This window comes from Chironomus tepperi, unplaced genomic scaffold (genome assembly GCF_022539635.2).
Source record: "Chironomus tepperi strain 1889 unplaced genomic scaffold, CSIRO-AGI_Ctep_v1 contig_412, whole genome shotgun sequence".
NCBI classification, from domain to species: Eukaryota; Metazoa; Arthropoda; class Insecta; order Diptera; family Chironomidae; genus Chironomus; species Chironomus tepperi.
The window spans coordinates 425,717-447,079 of record NW_027226534.1 but is presented as its reverse complement, the minus strand read 5'-3'; the positions used below and the strand labels follow the sequence as shown (position 1 = coordinate 447,079).

The 21,363-nt window shown below is 31.7% G+C and overlaps 5 protein-coding genes across 7 annotated transcripts; all 5 read right to left on the bottom strand.

The window, feature by feature from the left end:
- Nucleotides 1–291: 291 nt before the first annotated feature.
- Nucleotides 292–3,258, bottom strand: LOC139097054 (muscle-specific protein 20-like). Its single transcript, XM_070648815.1, has 3 exons — nt 3,109–3,258; nt 845–1,177; nt 292–776 (listed from the first exon to the last, which is right to left on the bottom strand). The coding sequence occupies exons 1-3, from the start codon at nt 3,136–3,138 to the stop codon at nt 585–587; spliced, it is 555 nt and encodes a 184-aa protein (XP_070504916.1). The 5' UTR covers nt 3,139–3,258; the 3' UTR covers nt 292–584.
- Nucleotides 3,259–6,553: 3,295 nt separating this feature from the next.
- Nucleotides 6,554–7,673, bottom strand: LOC139097064 (muscle-specific protein 20-like). Its single transcript, XM_070648826.1, has 3 exons — nt 7,513–7,673; nt 6,956–7,288; nt 6,554–6,818 (listed from the first exon to the last, which is right to left on the bottom strand). Exons 1-3 carry the CDS (start codon nt 7,540–7,542, stop codon nt 6,627–6,629), a joined length of 555 nt encoding a protein of 184 aa, XP_070504927.1. The 5' UTR covers nt 7,543–7,673; the 3' UTR covers nt 6,554–6,626.
- A 1,548-nt stretch (nt 7,674–9,221) lies between these two features.
- LOC139097050 (17-beta-hydroxysteroid dehydrogenase 13-like) lies at nt 9,222–12,017 on the bottom strand. 2 transcript variants are annotated; one of them, XM_070648810.1, is made up of 4 exons: nt 11,895–11,934; nt 11,389–11,429; nt 10,441–10,998; nt 9,222–9,828 (listed from the first exon to the last, which is right to left on the bottom strand). In XM_070648810.1, exons 2-4 carry the CDS (start codon nt 11,404–11,406, stop codon nt 9,385–9,387), a joined length of 1,020 nt encoding a protein of 339 aa, XP_070504911.1. In that variant the 5' UTR covers nt 11,407–11,429; nt 11,895–11,934; the 3' UTR covers nt 9,222–9,384. The 2 variants fall into 2 exon arrangements, with proteins under 2 accessions (XP_070504911.1, XP_070504912.1); XM_070648811.1 differs by lacking the exon at nt 11,389–11,429 and having other exon boundaries at nt 11,895–12,017.
- A 471-nt stretch (nt 12,018–12,488) lies between these two features.
- LOC139097010 (methionine aminopeptidase 1) lies at nt 12,489–14,775 on the bottom strand. The gene is made up of 5 exons (XM_070648772.1): nt 14,537–14,775; nt 14,437–14,475; nt 14,208–14,378; nt 13,829–13,975; nt 12,489–13,243 (listed from the first exon to the last, which is right to left on the bottom strand). Exons 1-5 carry the CDS (start codon nt 14,649–14,651, stop codon nt 12,603–12,605), a joined length of 1,113 nt encoding a protein of 370 aa, XP_070504873.1. The 5' UTR covers nt 14,652–14,775; the 3' UTR covers nt 12,489–12,602.
- A 2,680-nt stretch (nt 14,776–17,455) lies between these two features.
- LOC139097053 (glycerol-3-phosphate phosphatase-like) lies at nt 17,456–19,783 on the bottom strand. 2 transcript variants are annotated; one of them, XM_070648814.1, is made up of 4 exons: nt 19,752–19,783; nt 19,428–19,608; nt 18,844–19,356; nt 17,456–18,269 (listed from the first exon to the last, which is right to left on the bottom strand). In XM_070648814.1, the coding sequence occupies exons 2-4, from the start codon at nt 19,525–19,527 to the stop codon at nt 17,941–17,943; spliced, it is 942 nt and encodes a 313-aa protein (XP_070504915.1). In that variant the 5' UTR covers nt 19,528–19,608; nt 19,752–19,783; the 3' UTR covers nt 17,456–17,940. The 2 variants fall into 2 exon arrangements, with proteins under 2 accessions (XP_070504915.1, XP_070504914.1); XM_070648813.1 differs by lacking the exon at nt 19,752–19,783 and having other exon boundaries at nt 19,428–19,712.
- Between the last annotated feature and the right edge of the window lie 1,580 nt (nt 19,784–21,363).

Below are 21,363 nucleotides of genomic sequence, written 5' to 3'. Positions count from 1 at the left end.
CATAAAAAGGGATTACCTTAATTACCCCATCTATTCAACTCGTCATTTAAACAAATTATGCATTTATCTCATATACAGATGCTGCCACAATTCCTCAATTCAAATATTTTTTTCTCACCTCTCAAATTCCGACTCATTAATTTCATTAAAATTGCGATTAAATTAGTAGATCCATGATAAATCATTTGTTGTCATAGTTCTGTCACATTTTTTCACACCAAGAAGTTGCACTAATTGACAATTTTTCTGCACCTTAATTTAATTAAAAAAGAATTTTTTGGTTTGCTTCTCATTTTTTTTTTGATCATTTTTAAAATATTTATTCAAAAAAAAAAAAAACATTTTTTTGTTCATCTTAAACATAAAAAAATTTTAAGTTGAAGTTGATTTCTTCAAAAATACGTGTAAAATCTTATTAAGTTGTTGCTATGATGCGTGGGGAGCTTCAAAATTGTGATACAGAGGGGAAAAAATTGTAAAAAAAATATTGTGAAAATAGATGAATTCGTCATCGATGGAGGAAAGAGAATTTTGGGATATAAAAATAGATTTTGATGCAATTTTTTCACTCAGTCATGCATGGTTTATTTGCCGAGGATGATTTTGCGTCCAGCGCCCATATTTGATCCGGCTTGTGTGGCTCCTTTGTTTGTACCGGCTTGAAGACCAATGACCGCTTTGCCTGCTGCAATTGTCTCTTCATCAAAATCACGTTTGTTTTCTTCAGCTGGTTTTGGTCCGAGCCATGGTCCTTTCCATTCTGGGTGTTTGTATGTCTGTTGGGGAGAAATTGTTGGAAATTTGGATATAATTTTGGATTTTAACCTCAATATTCTCAACTAACCTCACGTCCAAGAGCAAAAAGTGTCATTGTAACTTGGAACATATCCTTCATCTCCCACAAATCAACAGTCTGGAAGACATCGACATCAGCAACGCCGTAATCCTTCATTGCCTTTTGGAATACATTGATGTTTTCCATCATTTTGAATGATGGACCTGATGTGTTAATCTTTGGAATTGATCCAGGCTTCAATTTGTTCATGAGCTTGCAGAGAATGATGCCGTCCTTAAGGGCTTCATCGTAAGTCTCGCCTGGTGGGAATTTTTGTCCAAGGATTGTCTCAATCCATTCTTGAGCCTCTTTTTCTTGCTCTGGATTGCGCTTTCCAGCGAGCTATTTTTAAAATAAGGAAAAAAAAGAAAATTTTATGAGATGAAAAATTAATAAAAAATGTTTTTTTTTTCTTCTCAAAGAGAAAATTTGAAGGTCAAAAAAATACTTTGGCATGTTTACTTTATTGGTAGGATGAGTGCTTTCGTGAGAAAATTGGCAGATAGACGAAAGAATGACAGAAGAATATGAAAACTGTGTACATAATACTGACATACTAATCATATATCAATGAAGTCTCGCGACATGATTGTTAAGGCTAATAAAATGACAGATATAAGAAGCTGAGGGATCGTTTATTTAGTACGGAACGCTTTCAGACCCGGCTCTCGGTTGAGAATCTCAACTTGAGATTATATTAAGCTTTAAACGATCTTTTCCATTGAGATTTTGTTACAGCCGTGATGGTCAACCTTTTATTTTTCGCGGCACACCTTGGTGGTAAGCCTTAACCCAAACCGTACACCGTATAAGGTTTATGGTACTTCAAGAAATTGTTGACGGCACATTTGTGTTTAATAGCACATAGGTTGCTCACCACTGTACTACTGAGATGGGCAAGGAGTGTTGATCAGTACTTGTTACGTCACAAATGAACGCCCCCGTAGTGCAAAAATGTTCAATTGCAATACTGAAATTGTTTATGTATGAAATTTATTCATGTTCTAAATTTAAATTCCGTTTTAATGGGAAAATCAATTTCGAATAGAAACATTTAGACTGTAAAAATATTTAATGGCACATGAAAAATGTAAATATTTGGTAATAAAAACAATGACAGGCTTAAACTAAGCTTTAGTGAATTTTAAATATTTTTCTTTCGAAAATGAGAATTTTTGTTTAGATTTTTTACTTTTTTGATTGTTTTTTAAATGATTTTCAATGTCAGATGCCATTTTTAAAATGCAGTTTTTACGATTTTTATTTTTAAAAATTTAAAATATTTTCCACAATTTTCAAAGCTCGAGGTCAACTCCATTTAAAGACTTCGAATTCTAGCAATTTTTATATTTATATAATTTTTGCGACAATGTCTGATTTTTTGCGATTTTATTAATTATTCAAATGAACAAATGTTTGATCCCAAGGAACTATTATCCTAAGTGGAACAATCTGTGATTAGTCAAACCTATGTTTGGTTATAAACTTGTCATTTTTTATGGCCAATTTTATAAATATCAAAGTATGAGTTCGACTAATTGCAGCTTGTTCTACTCTAATATCATTTGTATTTATTTCATTAATATTGTTCGTGGTGCTACGCGATAGTTCAATATTGCTGAAATAATGCGTGCCGGTGTCGAAGCGCAATTTCAGGTGTGTTGCAAATAGTTGACTTAGCTAAGTGTGGACTTTAAGATTTAGCCCAAAAATCACAAAACAAGGAACTTTAGACTTGAAATTTAAGCTATTATTTTCTAAAATAATCTGAACTTTTCTCCAAATTTTGGAATTTTTGATAAATTTTGAACATTTTCCTTTTGAAGGTTTGGTTTTAATCCCAGAAAGAACGAATTTTAGAAGTTCAATTAATTTCTGCACTTTTTTGCAAGTTTCAAACATAATTTAAATAGTTATTTAAATATTAAGACTCAAAATAGTCCAAAATATCCCAAAAGTGTTAAATTTAGAAACGTTATAACTAATTACAGGCAAATTAATGTCTAGTTAATGACTAGTTCTAACGGTTTTTTGTCCACTCGAGTTATAATAGAATTTAAAGTCAAGAATGACTTCAAGCATTGTTAACTATTTGAATTAGTATCAGCACGACTCTTTACACTACACAGTAATTGTCTTTACATAATTTTAAATTATTTGTATGTTTTCTTCCGTAAAATTTGTCAACAAAACTGCTTAAAAATCTCCTAATGTTTCCTTTTTCTTATCCATCAACACCTAATCCACATCAACAAACTACAAAACAAACTAACCTTTAAACGAACTTGTCTCTCTAATGACATTTTTTGAACTTTTTTGTTGGTTTACTTTTTAAAAAAATTTAATTATGTTAAAAAGACAAGTTGTCTTTCCAGAACGGATGCTAATGGGCAACTGAATTGAATCGTCTGCAGTCCAGTTTGCTATTTAAGAAAAAAAGTGTAAAATACCACCAAAAATTTCATTTTTTTTGTTTCGTACTTTATATTTATTTCAATACAACAAGTTAGTAAGTGTATAATATAAGTCAATTCAAACTTCTACTGTTGTCTTGGATTCACATCATCATTTTCATTTTCATTTTTTTTACACCTCCATGAAAAATTTTTTGTCTTCTTCTTGCGTCATTTGTGAAATTGTTTTGGGGTTTCTGGTTGAATTGGGATGTTAGATCAATTGAGGAATTTGACGGTAGTTGAGTATGAGGTCGTCTTATGTCTACCACAGGGGAATATCCAGGTGGTAGCGGTATAGTAAGAGGTTGTTGATCCACCATCCACTCAGCTTTTTTGGAAATTCATCAATTTGTTAAAGATTGACCGAAATCCATTGGTAAAGCATGTAATTCTACTTAACATAGGTATTTTATAGCAGAAAAACTGTACAACTATAACGTTTAAGGTTTACAATAATCAGAGCTCGAAGTGGATTTAGAGTTTGTATGGAAAAGTTGACTCGACTTGTTACAGAACCTGAATTGACTTCGAGTTCTGACAATAATAGCTGATAAGCATTTTGATTAACTCAAATAATAGCAACATAATAGTAGCAATGTCAAATTGGCACAAAAAAATTATCCGAGTTAAAATTCCATTAAACAAGCTTTTGTTTCTTTATATCCTAACCAATTTTACAATCTGAACTTATAAGCGTGAAAAAATTTATCAAATTTGATTTATCAACTCCGCTTCAAACTGCCATAAATCGTTTAATCGATCAAAAATCCAGATCCAAACTAGACAATGACTTGGTGCTGGATTTGATTTAAGTCCAGCACCATTACAGAGTCACGCTGGCCTGTTTCTGGACTTTTGATCGATTAACTGACTTGTGCAATTTGAAGCAACCAGGAAAGCAACTACAATATAATTTCAAATTTCAACTCACCCATTCCTGCACTTACTAAACCCCTAATCCCATTAAAAATTAAAATCCATCACTCTTACACACTGCCTCACAGTGTACATTTTGTTATATTATGAGATGTATCTGAAGATTAAGATTTGTTAGTATAGGAAAATAAAGGTGCGATACATTAACTTTCCTCAGCACACAAATGCGAGGTAAAACACGATTTTTTAAATTTTATTTCATGATCATCAAGAATCTTTTATGAATTCCGAAGTGACATGGCAAAGGTGTGATGAGAGTTTTAATTTGAATGGTAACCAGGTGGATGATGAGGGTGTTAAGGAGGAGGCGATGACTAGTAAGTGATTGATTTTGGTCAAAATGTGGTAAATTTCATCAAATTTAGCTTAACAATGTTAAATTTTGTAAAAATTTTGAATGAAATTTGTGAAAAAAAAATCCAGATTGCGTCTCAATTTGGACGAATTTTATTAAACTTCAGCGATTAAATCTTGAAATTTGGAATAAATTTTGATTTACAATTCCGAAATGTTGATAATTGGTAAATAATTGCTTAATCCAAATAAGTGGAAATTGCATCTAACATCAAAGGAATTTAAGATGCAAAACTATTATAAATTTAATAAAAACAACAGCAAATTTTCACTCAATTAATAATTCACAAACGCAAAACAATCCATTAAAGTCTAAAAAATTTTGAAAATAAAATTTCAATTAATAAATTCATCGTTTTTATTATCAAAAGCTTTTAAGAATTTCTTGTTTTGAGAACAAACAAATGCGTTGCTTTGAACTTATTTTCATCGTATTAAAAATAAACTCGCATCACATTTTCAAAAATAAATTTTTTTTAAAAGGAAAATCCACAACAAAACTCATTATTTGTGGATACTTAGTTTGTAATGATGAACATTTATTATTATTTTATGACTTCTAATGTGAGATCAAAGACACTGATGGGTTTGTTGTCATCCTTTATGGGAAATTTGTGTAGATTTAGCATAGAAACATTAATAAAATTTTACAATTCTGGCTTAAATCCTACAATTCTGCATAAAATCTACCAATCTTAAAATCAGACCAAAAGCCGGCAATTCTGATTTAAATCAAGTAATTCTAACAAAAAATTGCTACAATTCTGACATAAATTTGGCATTCTGAAAAATCTAGCAATTCTGATTAAAATCTAGCAATTTTGACTTAAATCCGATAATTCTGACTTAAATCAGAGAAATTCTGACAAAAATCGGCAATACTGACTTAAATTTGGCAATTATGATTTAAATCCGACAATTTCTGACTTAAATCAGGCAACTCTGACAAAAACTTGCAATTCCGATTAAAAATGCACAAAAATCCGGCAATTCTCATTTAAATCGGGCAATTTTGACTCTAATTCGGCAATTTTAAGGAAAATCTGACAATACTGGCTTAAATCAGAACCAATTCCGGCAATTCTGACTAAAACATGGTCATTCTAAGTTGAATCAAGTAATTCTGCCTTAAATCTAACAATTTAGACCAAAATTTAGCTATTCTGATGAAAATCTGACAATTCTGGCTTTAATCTACTAATTTTCTAATCAATATATCAGAATGTCATCAAAATTCGACCAGAATCTACGTCATTTAGCATAGCTTAACATACTCCAAACCCAAACGATCACAAAAAACACAAATTTTCCCAAAAGACAACATCAAAACACATTTCGACATCAAAAAGAAATGAAGAAAAATGAGCGAAAATGTCGACTTTGAATTCGAGGTAAATTAGAAAAGATGATATCCATGCGACACCTGGTCACCATTCATTTAAAATATTTAATTTTTTTTTCACATCTCACGTAATTTCACCTTGAATAACTCTATAGAAAAAAAGGAAAACTTCTCGAATATGACGGTGAAAATTGAGAAAGAAAATTCGAGAATCGAAATGAAAAAAATTTGTTGCTGTTGCTGTGTAAGTGACTTGCTTACGTTGTCTGTGTTGTCGGGTATTTTCCAGCCACCCACAAGCATTTTTCCTCATTTTTTGCTAAATTTTTTTAATTTGAAATATTCAACGATTGGGAATTCCCGTCATCAATTGTCTGTCGTTGATATAATCTATTGCCATTTTTGGACATTTAAGTCCACCTACGACTTTTTCATAATTTTCGTCATTTTTCCTGCATGAAAATTAAAAAAACGAAATTTTTTTCTTCATTTTCACAACCGAAATTATTATTTTTTTTATTTTCCTTACATTTTGTACAAAAAATATCATTTTTCATTCACATTAAATAAATTATTACAAATATAATTGGGGGCTGTTGTGCCTGCATGCACACAATTTATAAATGATCGTTTAAAAAAAAAAGCTCAAAAAAATACAGCAGTGATGGATTTTGGGATGAAAATTATTTGGAAATTCTTAAATTTACTTGCCGAGGATAATTTTGCGTCCAGCGCCCATATTTTGTCCGGCTTGTGTGGCTCCTTTGTTTGTACCGGCTTGAAGACCAATGACGGCTTTGCCTGCTGCAATTGTCTCTTCATCAAAATCACGTTTGTTTTCTTCAGCTGGTTTTGGTCCGAGCCATGGGCCTGTCCATTCTGGGTGTTTGTATGTCTGTTGGCAAGAAATCATTAGAAATTAATTGTGGAACTTGAATTCTAACCTCAAAATATCAAAATCTTGAATTCTAACCTCAATAATGTAGCTGAGTTCAAGATTCTGACCTTAAAATTCACTCAAACCAAACTCACCTCACGTCCAAGTGCAAAAAGTGTCATTGTGACTTGAGAGATATCCTTCTGCTCCCAAAGATCAACAGTCTGGAAGACATCCAAGTCTGGAACACCGTATTCCTTCAATGCCTTTTGGAATACATTAATATTTTCCATCATTTTGAATGATGCACCTGATGTGTTAATCTTTGGAATTGAACCAGGCTTCAATTTGTTCATGAGCTTGCAGAGAATGATGCCGTCCTTAAGTGCACTTTCGTATGTTTCACCTGGTGGGAATTTGGCACCGAGAACTGTTTCAATCCATTCTTGGGCTTCTGCTTCTTGTTCTGCATTGCGCTTGCCGGCGAGCTATGGATGAAAATTTTATTGTTTTTTAGATTTTTTTCATTATTTCTTTTAAGGTTTGGGTTGGATGTCCTGATCACTATTCTCAATTTGATCATTAGAACTAAAATTCAACTTTTTTTGGTTTTTTTTTTCAGAATTTTTTAATAAATTTTTAAGAATTTTTCACTTTTTGTCAACACATTCGACCCAAGAATCCACAATATATCCACAAAACAGTAACCAACCTTAAGGCGAACTTGTCTTTCCAATGACATTTTTGTATTTTTTATTTAAATTTAATTAAAATTTCACTTATTTAATAACTTTCTTCCGATCTTTTCGGTTGTGATGTGTCTTGATGACTGTATCTTTTTACTTTAACATAATTACAAATCTTTAACATTGTTTATATAGTCTGAGCATAGCACTTTTCCCCCATTTTTCCTCTCCTCTCAAAGTTTTTCTTCTCTTCGTTCTCAGCATCGATTTTTTTTGTAACATTTTTCACATATCAAAATCGATCCCCCTTTGTCCGACTCTTTGTGACGTCATCATGATCGTTAAGCGGGAAAAATTGTTGATTTTGCGCAGAAAATATTTTTATGTACACATAGTCATCCCCACCTACGACTTTTAATCTTCTCGAAAATGAGCATGCGACTCTTTTGCCTAATGAGAATGATCAGATGATACTAAAAATTCCTCAAATGAGTCAATTTATGGAATGAAAATTTTCATTTGCCGATGACGTTTTTATTTTATTATGAGATTCACAAATGATGTATTTTAAGGTATAATGACTCACTCAAGTTTAAATGTGGAAATGTGGATATAAATAGGGATATGAAAAATATTTATAGAAATTGTTAAATTGTTGTATATGGGAACTATGAATGCTAAATATGCGGTGATGATGATATAGTTATAATAATAAATTGCCTATAATTAGAAAGGTATCAATGTTATGCTAAAGACTCTGTGGTAAGTTATATGGGCCCAAGTGAAATTGGTTGCGATTAGTCGATCGAATTAGTCTTGTAATAAGCTTTACATTTGTTGATCTTGTCACAATTATCATGACCAAATACCTAATACCTAAAACAGAAGACCGAATACATAAGACAGGAGACGCAGATCAAAGACCAGAACAAGACCGAAGACCGAAAATCCGAAGACCGAAAATTAAAGACCGAAGACAGAAGATCGACTAGACTAAAACCTTAAGAACGAAGCCGAAAAGACCAAAGAATGACCAGAATGAAGACCAAAGACCGAAGAACCAAAGAACAAAGAAGAATTGAAGAATTGAATAATCGAAGAATCGAAAACCAAGACCGAAAATCTGAAGAAGATTAATTGATCGACTAATTGCAATCGAAGCAGAATCTATTAAACTTAGACTTCTAAATCGGCTTAATTTAGTCGACAAAATGTCTAGTCAAGGAATTTAGTTTAAATTTTTGTATGGAATACAAATTGGATGTTGTGAATATGCTTCGTGAAGCGTGGTCCTTAATGGCCAATACTTTATATTAATAAAATACAAATTGGGTGCTATAGAAGGAGTGGCCATGTGGTGGCTAGCGTTTAGCCATTTCCTTCACCAGCCATGAATTACTAGTTTTTTGTCAATCAACTAGACTTTGGAACTTAACTTAAAGATGACTAATGATATATTTCGAATGTTCTGTATAAATAGAGATAAAGACAGCACATATACCTAGTTGCAGTCTAGTTCCATTATCATATTCATTTTGGAAAATTAAATAGCTTGCTGAATCATGTCTAATACAAGATACTTCCTAACTCTGGAAGGAACTGTGTTCTATATTCTCGAAGATTCGTAACAAATGGAAGAATTTTGTACAAATAAGAAGAGAAGAGAAAGACTCAATACATCTCCTTTTCTGCACTTATGTCTTAATAATCAAAACACCCACGTTTTTTGCTCACATTGTTTTAATTATCGGAATAAATTATTCAAATATTAATTAATTTATTCGAACATTTTATTAAAAATTAATTTAAATATATTTCAGTATGTCATAACAAAATTGATTAAAAAAATTGTAATTTTAACTGCTGCAAAATGATGTCATGGATATATTCATAAATGGTTAAAAATCAACGCCAGTGTCCAAGAATTCTCTCAACATGAGCGTAACTTTTCTCGGCATTATCTTCATAACTTGACTGATGTATAGACAGTAACTCGGTATACTAATTTCAGTTGCATTTTGTCTAACACCATCAATAATTTTGTCAGCTGCCACGTCCGCTCGAATTGATCCGAAAAACCCTGGCACACGAAATCTTATATCTTGCGATAAATTCTCACTGATTATGAATGGATAAATGTGAACTAATGTTGTCTTAATCTTTTTATCATTTTTTGATATTCTTAATTCTTCAACAATTGACTCGTAAAGTCCTTGAATTGCAAATTGTGATACACTTAATGCAAGCTGCTGTGTAAATCCACTTATAGCTGCAACCGATGTGAGAAAGATGATGTGTCCACGACCGACTGACTTCATGTGTGGTAGAATGGCTTCGAGGAGCTAAAATTAAAATTTTGAATTAATTTTTTTATATTTTGGAAATTTGTAGGAGGGGCCATTCACTTATTAAGTAACGCGAGCAATTGAGGCCCCTAAAAGGACTATGGAATAAGTGAACAACCCCAGAGTATTTGTATTGATGTTTAGGATTTATGAGGTATTGTTTGGCATGAGCTTAGCTAGACAAGTAGTTGTATGGGGATTAGAGAAGGTAGGAAGTCAATGAAATTAATTAAGAACGTCAAAAGTATTATTAATACCCCTGAAGGTACGACGCATAGAAATGCCCGAAAATTTTGCCATGGGCAGACTTTACTCTGGCCTTGGGTCAGATTTCATCGAATCTAGCCTTTAATCAGAGTCATAATTCGGCCATTTCTGTTCTATTTACAAATCTAGAAGTTCGCATTCATAAATATCATTTATTGTCGATTCCACAAAATTCCAGTGCATTCAATATCATCCAAATGCACTCGAATTTTGTCACATAATCAACAAATCACAATACAAACTTAAACATGACCTTCGTAACTACAATAAGTCCTCAAACATCAAACAAAAAAAAAAGTATTTATAATTTCAAGTTTAATCAAACAAAGAATCATGACTCACATAAAAATATGAAGTCACAGACACATCAAGTGTATCTTTGACCGACGGTGGATTTGTGACGACAGAACGCGGCGATGGAATTGAACAGCAATGATAAAGCATCGAAATTCCTCCAATGTCTCTCTCAATTTTACTGATTGTGTGCTCAACATGCTCACGATTTGTCACGTCACATTGAAAGTAGAATGCATTGCCGCCATCCATTTGAATATCTTTTGAGACAATCTCATCGTCAGGCGATTGTACATCAATACAAATGACTGTCGAATGAAGTTTTCCCAATTTATATGCCAATTCACGTCCAACACCACGCGATGATCCAACAACAACGGCAACTTCTGTTGATAAATTCTTTCTACGTGATGGCAGGATGAAGCATAATATACTTTGAATGAGTGCGAAATATGTTTTGACTAAAAGTACTGAGACGTCGACCCATACGACGAGAAATTGATATGATTTGAGGAGGAGTTGAAGCGGAAGTCCAAGCTTGCCAATGTGTTTAAGCCAACTGTTGGTATCGTTGGATTTTGTGACCACTTTTTGTGCACGAAAGTCCTAAAATGATAGAATTATGGATTGTAATTAATAGTTGATGTGATTCTTAAAGCTATTTGTATTTTGAATCCTTAACAGACATAGAGTCAATGTCTAGTTTTGTATTGATCGTATCACAGTAGTTCAATGGCTGCTTCAGCTACAAATTGCTGATTTTTGAAGATTTCTTGACATTTTCTATTAGAAAATCTTTAAAATTTAGCAAATGTTGTTTCTGTGACTCCCACAGACACTGTGCATCCTCACACCGTACCGTGATATGAACGATGCCAAACTAGACATTGAGTCTATGGCTGTTAGGATGTAACATATTCAAAATATCATTGTTCCGACAAAATTGCTTGAAATTTTCAACTTATAAATTTAAAAAAAAATCAAATTTCAACTTACAGCTCCTTTTGCAGCCATATCGTTCAGTCCTCAATTCAACTCTAATTTAATTATTACCAAATTAATTTCAAACAATTTTTTTTTCGACTTTTGTTTTATAATTTAGCAAATGAAATCCTTTTTAAGTCACCACTGATATGATAACACACAAAGTAAGTTCGAAAAAAAACCTTTCAAAATAATTATTTTTTTTTTCTTAGCAACCTTGGACAAATTAAAACTAAATCCAAACTTAAGATGACGTCTTGTGTCAGCGACCTTTGAGTTCTCACTGAGGCTTGACAAAGATTTGATAACAGATTAAATTGAAGGTTTTTCTTTTGAAGAGTTTTTGAACTATTTAATTGATTTTTGAACTATTTTGTTGGATTTTTTGGCACTAATTATGAATATTCAGACTTATAATTGAGGCAATGACTAGTTTGAGATAATTTTCAATTTTAAATACAATAAATTTTAATTTTTACAGTCTAATAGCTTTAATTAGGTAACAATGATCAATTTACCATTGCTCTAGCCATTCAGTATTGATATTTAATAACTTTATGCACTCAAAATTCAAATTTAATTCTTTAAAATTCCAAAAATTTAATTAAATTAATTTTAACAAAACTTATCGATGAAACGACTTTCAGTCAACTGACAGTACAATGAGCAATTATTTTTGTTTTTACTCTCAGAAATACAAAAGTTTCTTATCAGTTGATAAAAAAAATATGAGAATTATGAATCAGCTGAGTTTGTTTGAGAAAAAATTCAAAAAAAAAAAAATAAGAAACTTTTGTTGATGTTTTGACTGACAAAGTTTCTTATCAGAATCTATGACAATTTCTTATTACCAGGTAGAAAGGCAATCGGACGAGTTAAGAACAGACAGGCACAAAGTTCAAAGTGACATGCAGTTTAAAGTACAGTAAGACATTAAGAGTGTGTAGCTGATCTAAAAATAATCAAAGAATTAATCCGAATAGCACAAATTGTTTCATCGATCAAGAATCTCAATATCAGGCCAGCTTGTGAGTGACTTGAAGGGTAATCTGATTGCCTAGTCACGACAACCTGATACCTGATCGATTAACTAACATGTGCTGCTCGGATAATTGACAAATTTTAAAAACCAAACATTTTTATTACAAGATAATTTTACAGTTTAATCCTAAAAACCGGATACAATTCAAAAGTGTAAATTTCTATCTAAAAAGTTGTCGGCAATATCAATCCATAAACCATGGTTGTCCATCCTTTTCTCGTCTTTTTGTCAAAATATCGCATCCATTTTCAGTCACTAAAAGTGTTTGTTCAAATTGAGCTGAGAACTTTCCATCAGCCGTAACAGCTGTCCAATGATCAGGCCACTGAATATCTCTAAATGTTCCCATCGATATCATCGGTTCGATAGTAAATGTATGTCCAGCCTTCATAACACCAACTGCTGAATTTTTAGCATAATGTGGAACATTTGGTGCCGTGTGAAATAATCGATGAATTCCATGTCCACAATAGCTTTTAACTACGGAATAGCCATACTGTGTGACATGCTTTTGAATTACATTTCCAATTTCTCGGTAGCGTTCGCCAGGCTTAACAATCTCAATTGCCTTCATGAGAGCCTCGTGTGTCACTTGTACAAGCTTTTTGTGCTCTTCTTTGACATTACCAACGAAAAATGTCTCATTGAGATCACCATGAAATCCATGATGATAGACAGTCACGTCAAGATTACAAATGTCACCATCAACAAGCTTACGGGAATCAGGAATTCCATGACAAATTACTTCATTGACAGATGTACAGCAGGACTTTGGAAAATTGTAATAATTTAATGGACTAGGGTAGCAATCACGTTCGATGGCAGCTGAAATGAGAAAAAGAAATGTTGAGGAACTGATGGACTAAATTTGATAAGAATGGAACCAAAATAGGCAAAACATAACCAAATTTACTGCGTCTGATCTAATTTAATCCAAGATAACCAAGATTGAGTCTAAATAATCAAGACTGGTCGAATTTGACCATGTCTAACTGACTTCAACATGATCAATTTCGACCAACTTATATGAAGATTGATTTAAATTGACTTCATCTGAGAGTCGAGGTGACTCGGTGACTGAATGGTTTGGTAATTCGGTACCTAATTATTCTGATACCGACCAAATGGTCTTGGGTCTGAGAAGTGGTTCTGATCACACATTAAGTTGTTGGTCTGTAGAGTGCTGTGGTCTGGCGCACTCCCAGTCGTTAAACAATTATTAGCCCTTGAACAGCTCAGGATCTCATATTTGACTTCATCTGAGCCAAGAAGATCAAATCTGAAGTCGGTTTCTTGGCATACCAACCCCTATACCTAACACTAAATCTATCCTACTAAGTGGTCACTTGATATAGACTTAACTAATAGCTTTGACTCTAAAAATCAACAAAAGAATCAATTAATCATTACCTTCATGAACCGCACGATCAATCTCGTCCGTTGGCACACCAACACCGCAAACTTTTGCACCTTCATCAAGACACTCTCTAGCTAATTTACCGACAACTCGCATAGCTTCAATTTCATCATCATCTAGCACCTTAATTTGAGTATTTCCTGGAATAAGAAGTGAAAGTAGTCTGAAATACGGTAGATTGACTGGAAATTTAATTTAAATTTGTGATTCTTATTTTGAATATTGGAAGAATGTTTTGGACGGGATTTGCAAGGACTTGATGCTCAAATAAGACTGAAAGAACTCTAAAATTCATCAAATTTGTAGACAAATCTGGACTAGATCCCGAATATCGTCCAAAACATCTTTCAATATTAAAAACTCTCAACTAACCCCTCATTTTCTCCTCGGACAGCGATCGACCTTCTGGATGATCAGCATAGTCAGGTCGTTCAATGGAAGCCGGCACTGTTCTTATCGGTGTTTGGGGATATGGCCTCAAATCACCACTATATACATAGCTTGGATACAAATTAACAATTCCAGATCCTTTCTCATCGCCAGCTAAAATAATTATTAATTTTAAATAATTGCATGAACAAGAAAGTCAAGTTTTACTTACAAACCATCGCATGAAGTAGTTTATGTTGCTTCCAATAGCCTAAAAATAGAATCAGAGCTCAAAAAATGCATAAAAATTAAAGAAGAAAATTTAATCGAACCTTTGAAGCACTCTTGACCGCAAAACAGAGATTCAATTCCCATTTTGAGGCATGTTGGACATTTCATCTTTGCTGGATTGACGCATGTTGGATTTTCGCACTTTATTGCCGACATTTTGGATCGCTGCTCGTGGATGATGAGTGATGAAATAAAATATTTAAAAAATTCTAACTTTTTTTTTTGGTTCTCGTGAGTTTGTTTTGATTCTGAGTGAAAAAAAATGAAAGGAGGAAGAAGACAAGTTGGATGTGATAATTGAGAGCTTTTTTATTTGAATTTTATTTTGCCGTTATTTTTATTATTTAGTTCTTTTAGTTCCTTTAATTTCTTTTATTTTAATCCTGTTAAATGTTTATATTTTAATTAATTATGTTAATTATTTGTAATTTTACCACGACTCACTCATATTTACCGGCTATTTAATTAATTTTTTAATATTTCAATCTTTTTTCCAACTGAGAACCTTTCAATTTCTTTTTTATACGGTTCTACAAAAACATTTATACGGTTTTAAAATTTAAATTTTCAATGACGGTTAATTTTCAAATATCAAAATTACGTTATTTTCAGACCGATTCCTTTCATAAATAATTATGAATTAATAATGATCTGATTAATTACGAGCGGTAATTCAAAATTTTCTAATCAGCAATAACGACAAAATAAATTTCAAACTTTCTTCTTCCCTCACACATCTCCTCACTCATTCATAATATTTACTATTCTTTCTCCTATCCATTTAGAATACATTGTAGTGTCAATAATGAGTGTTTATAATTTTCTTCATAATATTTTTTCATATATTTTACGACGTAATAAATAATTTTGGTGTGTGCTGTGAATTATTTCACAATTTAATCATCCAAATGATGAATTCTCTTCCAAATGAGATGCTTTTAGAGATATTTAAGTATCTTAATTCATCTGATTTATTGTCATTGTCATATGTAAATCAAAATATTAATGAAATCATCACAAAATCAGAGCTGATTGAAAAATTTACGTTAAATTTTCGAAAATTGAATGAAAATGATGGTGAAAATGCAAAAAATCGGAACTATAGACGTCTTCGTGTTGGATTTTTTAAGCCAAATGTTCACACGTCAATAATTAATGAAATTGGCGGTAATTTTGTTCACATTGAATTTTCATTCTGCAAACTCAAATTGGATGTGATTAAGAAAATTTTAATATCATGTCCGAATGTCAAAAATTTGAAATTTTTAAAGGCGCAATTGTCGGACGTGCCGAATGACATGAGAGGTAATTGGCCAGTGCTTATGGATTTAAATGTCGATTTTCAGACAAGTGATCTGAGGATTTTTCGGGTGTTGAGTGAATGCGTGACTAAGCGACTAGTGATGGATCATAAATACCTAAAAGCAACTGGAATTGTTGATGATTTGCAGATATTTTTGAGGAATCAAGAGAATCTTGAGGAATTAAGTTTGAGTGATTTTTACAGGACACATTTGTTTTTTAATACATCACTGGATCGTGTGCCATTTAAGCTGACAACATTAAGACTCAAAAATATCAATTTAGCTAGAACTGATCATTTTAAAGTCTTTATTGAGCAAAATCATGTCGAAAGCTTAAAAATTCTTGAAATTCAAAAATTTGAAAATTGTAATTTTTCATCAATAATCGCAGCCTGTAAGTGCCTAGAGGAACTAAAAATTGACAATCTACATCAAATATCAGACATTGAAGAGATTCCTAACCTCAAAAAATTGACAGTCTTTGGACAACTTCCATTGAAACTTAATTTATTAATTCATAAATTTCCATCTCTGGTCTCAGTTGAGATGCATTATTGTGGACTGTCTTATGATGAGGAGGAGTTTTTAAAGGCATACGGAAGGATTAATGTTCCACATGAGTTCATAGCTCTACATATCATCGACACAACCATATCAAAGCTTAAAACAAAGACAATAAAAATATTGGAACTGAAAAATGTCAAAATTTGCGATGACTTTTTTGAATCAAATCGGCAAATTGAGAAGCTGCACATTGAAAATTGTGCATTTGATGAGGACATTTTAGGAAAATTTATGACTGAAAACTTGAAATATTTGACGATAATTAATGAAGTTGTTACGCAGAAGATTTTGGATAGAATTAAGGACATTTGCACGAGCTTAAAAATTTTAAGACTGAAAATATTTAAAAAGACTCAAATTGATCTGAAAATGTTGCAGGAAAATCGGAAATTAAAAATTTATTTAGAGTAAATTTAAAAACTTAAAAATATTAAAAATTTTGAAAATATTTTTTTGAAATTTTTTTTTTTTTGATCAAAAAAAAATCAAATTTTGGTTTTAAATTTTAACATTTTAAGAATTAAAAAAATTTAGATTTTATTTTTATTTTTTTAAAAATTTTAAAATTAGTTTAAAAGTTATTTTATGTTGAAACTTTTTTTTAAAAAAAATTGACTTTAAATTCTTACTTTTAAAAAAAATTAAATTTTTGAAACTATAGTTTTTTCTCAAGTTTTTTTTTTTTACAAAATATTGAATTTGAAATTTTGAGTATTTAAAGAATTTGAATTTAAATTTTAAACTTTTTTATGAAATTTAAATTTTAATCTTCTATTTAAAATTATTAAAAAAAGCTTAAAAAAAAATTAGTTTTAATTTTAAAAAAAATCAAATTTAAATGTGTTACCTTTATAGAGTTAAATTAAAATTTTTGAATTATATTGAAAGTTTTAAATTTTTTGGTTTTTAAATATTTGAAAATTTAAATTTGAGTTTTTAGATTTAAAAAAATTGAATTTTAATAATTTTCTTTTGAAAAATTTATTTTAAAACAAAAATTTCAATTTTTTTAAAAATTTAAAATATTGAAAAAATTTTATTTTTACAAAGATATCAAAATTATCACAAATTAAAATTTAACAACTATCTTTAATACCAAACAATTACTTATAAATATAATTCTACACAATCTAATATAACTTCACAATTACCTCTCTGATATGAGAATTTTAACCATTTAGTAAAAATTTACCATTTTTATTTATTTATAAACTCTCACAAATGACTTGTTTAAATACGCACAGCTTTAATAAATCAATTATTTCTCCCATCGCCTAAAAATTCGGTTTTTAAAAATATTTAAATATTTTAAAAATTATTTATTTATTTTTTCAGATATTGTTTATAGGTAGTGGGGATCTAATGGAGCACAGGCACACCTCCGTGAACTGGAAAATTGTTGAATTTTAATTCTTTTGTTGGTTTTAAAAAAAAAGATGCTTATTTTATATTTGGTAATTTATAGTCAAATGTATGCAATATGTGGCTATGAATAGTCCCCCCAATGACCCATCTTCAGCTATTAAAAATTTCTTGCTATATCCCCGATCAATTGTGAATGTCCTAAATTTCATGCATCATTGATCATAAATCTCATTAAACTTTCCGATGCTTGAAATAATAAAATCTGGAATAAAGCTTTCCTCAACATCATTTGCACCTTCATTTCTAATTTTTCTTAAAATTTCCTTAACATTCTCCATTTTGTGATCTCCAGTTTCGACCAATAAAGTCTTAAATCCAGCATCATTACCAAATGCTATGTCAATGTTAAGTCTATCGCCAATCATTAAAATTTTTGATTTATCTTCTGGAAGTTCGATGAGTTTGGCTAACGCTGATGACGATTTTCCCACTACGGTTGCTTTTTTGTAGGAACCACGTTCAAGCGCTGCTAGGAATGGGCCTGGAAATGAAGAAAAATATGTTTTTGAATTGAAATGTTAAAGAAATTATGCTTAATATTGAAGCTGTGTATGAATATAGGCTCTTGGAAGGAAGCTGTCGATAGAGATAGTATTGCACTTGGTATCGGTAATTGGCAAGTGGTAGCTAGCGATAGAAGCAGCTTCAGGCGACTTTTGTGGGAGTTCATGGATCACAATTGATCTGTAAAACCAGCAAAGTAAGTAATTAAGTATGAATATAGATGCAGACATTGACTGTCATACTTTAATCCACAGTTGGCAGGAGTTTGGGTACCTAGACTCCATCCAACCTTATGTTTGGGACGGCACACTTAGACTCTTGGTAGTCTTCACAGAATACCGAAGCAATCCAGTGTACCGTGACAATACCGTTGAGTAATACTGCCTTTACTTCAATAAGGCTCATTCTAATTAATGCTGCAATCCAGGCGAGGGTAGGTTGGGTTGATGGCAATATTCTTAAATTGGTTAGGATCTGCACCCCATTACCCATGTCTGCATTCTCAAAAATTTTCTGCGTACACCCTTATATCAGCTCCAAAACGTCCTTACCTGTATCAGGAAACACAAAACCAGGATAATCCACTCGATCATCAGCATTTGTAGCCAAAAACAGCATTTCAGGTTTTAGTAAATAATTCATTGCCTTTAATAATTTAGGAAATGAAAAATCTGAATCCAATGAAATAATCACAGCACCAACATCAGGATCTAGTCGATAATGTCCCTTAACATATTCACCCAAACTTCCAATCATTGGATCCTCGCCAATTCCAATATGTTCAATACCAAATTTATCCAATTCCTTTCCAACATTTTTACATCCAATTACAAAAGCTTTTTTGGTAAAATTCAAGGAACTTAAGTACCTTGCAGTTAGATACGGACTTGTAAAGATGTTATCAATTGTGACATTAAAGTTGAGTTTTTGATATCTTTCGAGAATTTCTTCCCGCAATGCTTGTGAATTATTGGTAATAAAAAAGACTTTCTTGCCATTTTCGATGAATTTATTGATGACTTGATTGGAGTTGTCGATCACAGAGCCTTCATAGTAAAGGACACCTGTAAAATATTAAAAGTATCGTACCATGACGGCATGAAATGCTCAAAATTTGTATTTTGTGTCTATTTACCATCACAGTCACAAAAAATCACATCAAATTGATTGATAAATTCGCTCAATTGATCTTTACTGTATAACGATAAGTTTAATGGTATTTTTGATGCTTCCATGTTCAATTTAATGTCAATTTTTGACTAATTTATTTAAATAAATATTTCACAATGGATAGAACGTCTACATTCAAGCCTCAACTATCATGAATTAAAGAAAATCACAGAATTTTTATACTTTTTGACAAGCAATTTGAATTAAATTTGCAGACCAAACAGTTAAATTGTCTATTTAATCTAATAAGTAATAAAATGTCATAAAAACTCCAAATAAAGTCAAAAACCTTTAAAGTAAATTAGTTCATGACAAGAGAATCTTGATCTTGACACTGAGAAATTCAAACGCAGACTAGTGTATTTACAAAATCAGCTGATTTATATTTTCATATGTATTACGATTATACAATGTATGTAGTTGCAGCCAAACATACTTCTACACTTAATGCCTGATTAAATATTTCGTTGTTTTTGGGGTTTTCTTATCTAATGAGCAATTGATAAATTAAAATTATGATGTGATTTTGATTAAAAGTTCTATGACCCAACTCCATTTTTTTCAAGGTTGTGGCAATGAAAACATGACATTTAGTAGATACTAGAGTATTGGGAGCGCCCGTGGCGCCCCATCTTCAGAATTTTCAGCTTCACATAGCTTCATGTGGCATCACATTACACCCACATTCCCCTTGATACCCATCAATTTTCGGCTTCACATGGCTTCACATGGCTTCGCACTTCACATTACACCCCCATACTCCCTGATAACCCTTAACTTTTCGGCTTCACATGGCTTCACATGGCTTCCGTTCTTGTATCAGCAAAGGAATTGGGTGTTTATAATATAGATTATATGATGTATTGATATAGAAAGTGAAAACTAGGAAGCACTGCTAACCTGAATGAAGATAGAAAATGGATTATGGATTATGACTCATTTTTGGCCCTCGTTCCTGCATTTTCTGCTACACTTCCTGCTTCTGTTCAGTTCCTTAATCCAACGTTGTCTAGAGTTCCAATTCCATCTTAAGCGGTCGTGCTTAATTGCATTGAGCCAATATACACACTGTTGTGTCTTGAAAAATCTCAGGTGTGCCACTGGATGTGCTGTGAAACGTTTTTAAAAAACTCAAAAATCAAAGAGGGTCGTTGTTCAAAAAAGGTTGTTCACGACCGCTTTAAAAGGTGACTGTTAATAGAGACGGTAACTTAAAATTAGTAAACAGATGCCAACAGACTTGATTAATGTAAAGTATGGTTTTAAGTGAGTGGAACAAGGAAAGTATTTGATATTTAAACTGATGCATCAAATTAAGAGACAATCAAATTTATCTGCTGGGTTTTGTATCTCGAAAGTTGAGAATTGAGAGAGTTTCTCTTCTCTTTTGGTTCTCAACTGTTTCAAATTGATGTTCTCTTGCCCCTTTTTACATTTGTGGATATCATCTCAGTTGCAGTTGGCTTCACAATCTTGATAGTTTATTTATTATTTTATAAATATCCTTGAATGGATCTGAATGTATTGTAACTTACTGAATTATTGAAATTAGAGCATGCATCAATATCGATTCAAAGATCCAAGAGTTTTCAACTGATTACAATGCATCGATCATTAGATTATCTGCTCTGTACGGAAGCCTAAATAAACATAATATGAATTTATTTTCGGATTAATTTTGTTATTCCCTAAGAAATCTTAGAAATTTCTGAAAAAAACTTTAATTTCTACTAGGATCTGATAGAAGATTCCTTACTTTGCTAATTACTTAATTACTTTTTGCCAGATGTCCAGCAACCCTCTTTGAGCATTATTGTGAAATAGTCAGAATTGTATGTTTGTATGCTTGATGGAACTACGGTAAAATCAAAATGATCTGACTATCTGCGTTTTTTATGAAT

Bases quoted from the DNA above. Each gene is read 5' to 3' on its own strand.
- LOC139097064 (XM_070648826.1), bottom strand. From the start codon at position 7,542: ATGTCATTGGAAAGACAAGTTCGCCTTAAG. The intron at 7,289-7,512 runs GTTGGTTACTGT...TTTCATCCATAG, and splicing joins AAAGACAAGTTCGCCTTAAG to CTCGCCGGCAAGCGCAATGC. The intron at 6,819-6,955 runs GTGAGTTTGGTT...TCTTGCCAACAG, and splicing joins TTTTTGCACTTGGACGTGAG to ACATACAAACACCCAGAATG.
- LOC139097050 (XM_070648810.1), bottom strand. The intron at 9,829-10,440 runs GTGAGTCATGAT...TTTTAATTTTAG, and splicing joins CTGTGACTTCATATTTTTAT to CTCCTCGAAGCCATTCTACC.
- LOC139097054 (XM_070648815.1), bottom strand. From the start codon at position 3,138: ATGTCATTAGAGAGACAAGTTCGTTTAAAG. The intron at 1,178-3,108 runs GTTAGTTTGTTT...TTTTAAAAATAG, and splicing joins AGAGACAAGTTCGTTTAAAG to CTCGCTGGAAAGCGCAATCC. The intron at 777-844 runs GTTAGTTGAGAA...TCTCCCCAACAG, and splicing joins TTTTTGCTCTTGGACGTGAG to ACATACAAACACCCAGAATG.
- LOC139097010 (XM_070648772.1), bottom strand. From the start codon at position 14,651: ATGTCGGCAATAAAGTGCGAAAATCCAACATGCGTCAATCCAGCAAAG. The intron at 14,476-14,536 runs GTTCGATTAAAT...TTCTATTTTTAG, and splicing joins CGGTCAAGAGTGCTTCAAAG to GCTATTGGAAGCAACATAAA. The intron at 14,379-14,436 runs GTAAGTAAAACT...TAATTATTTTAG, and splicing joins ACTACTTCATGCGATGGTTT to CTGGCGATGAGAAAGGATCT.
- LOC139097053 (XM_070648814.1), bottom strand. From the start codon at position 19,527: ATGGAAGCATCAAAAATACCATTAAACTTATCGTTATACAGTAAAGAT. The intron at 19,357-19,427 runs GTAAATAGACAC...AATATTTTACAG, and splicing joins GATTTTTTGTGACTGTGATG to GTGTCCTTTACTATGAAGGC. The intron at 18,270-18,843 runs GTAAGGACGTTT...CTTCATTTCCAG, and splicing joins TTTTGTGTTTCCTGATACAG to GCCCATTCCTAGCAGCGCTT.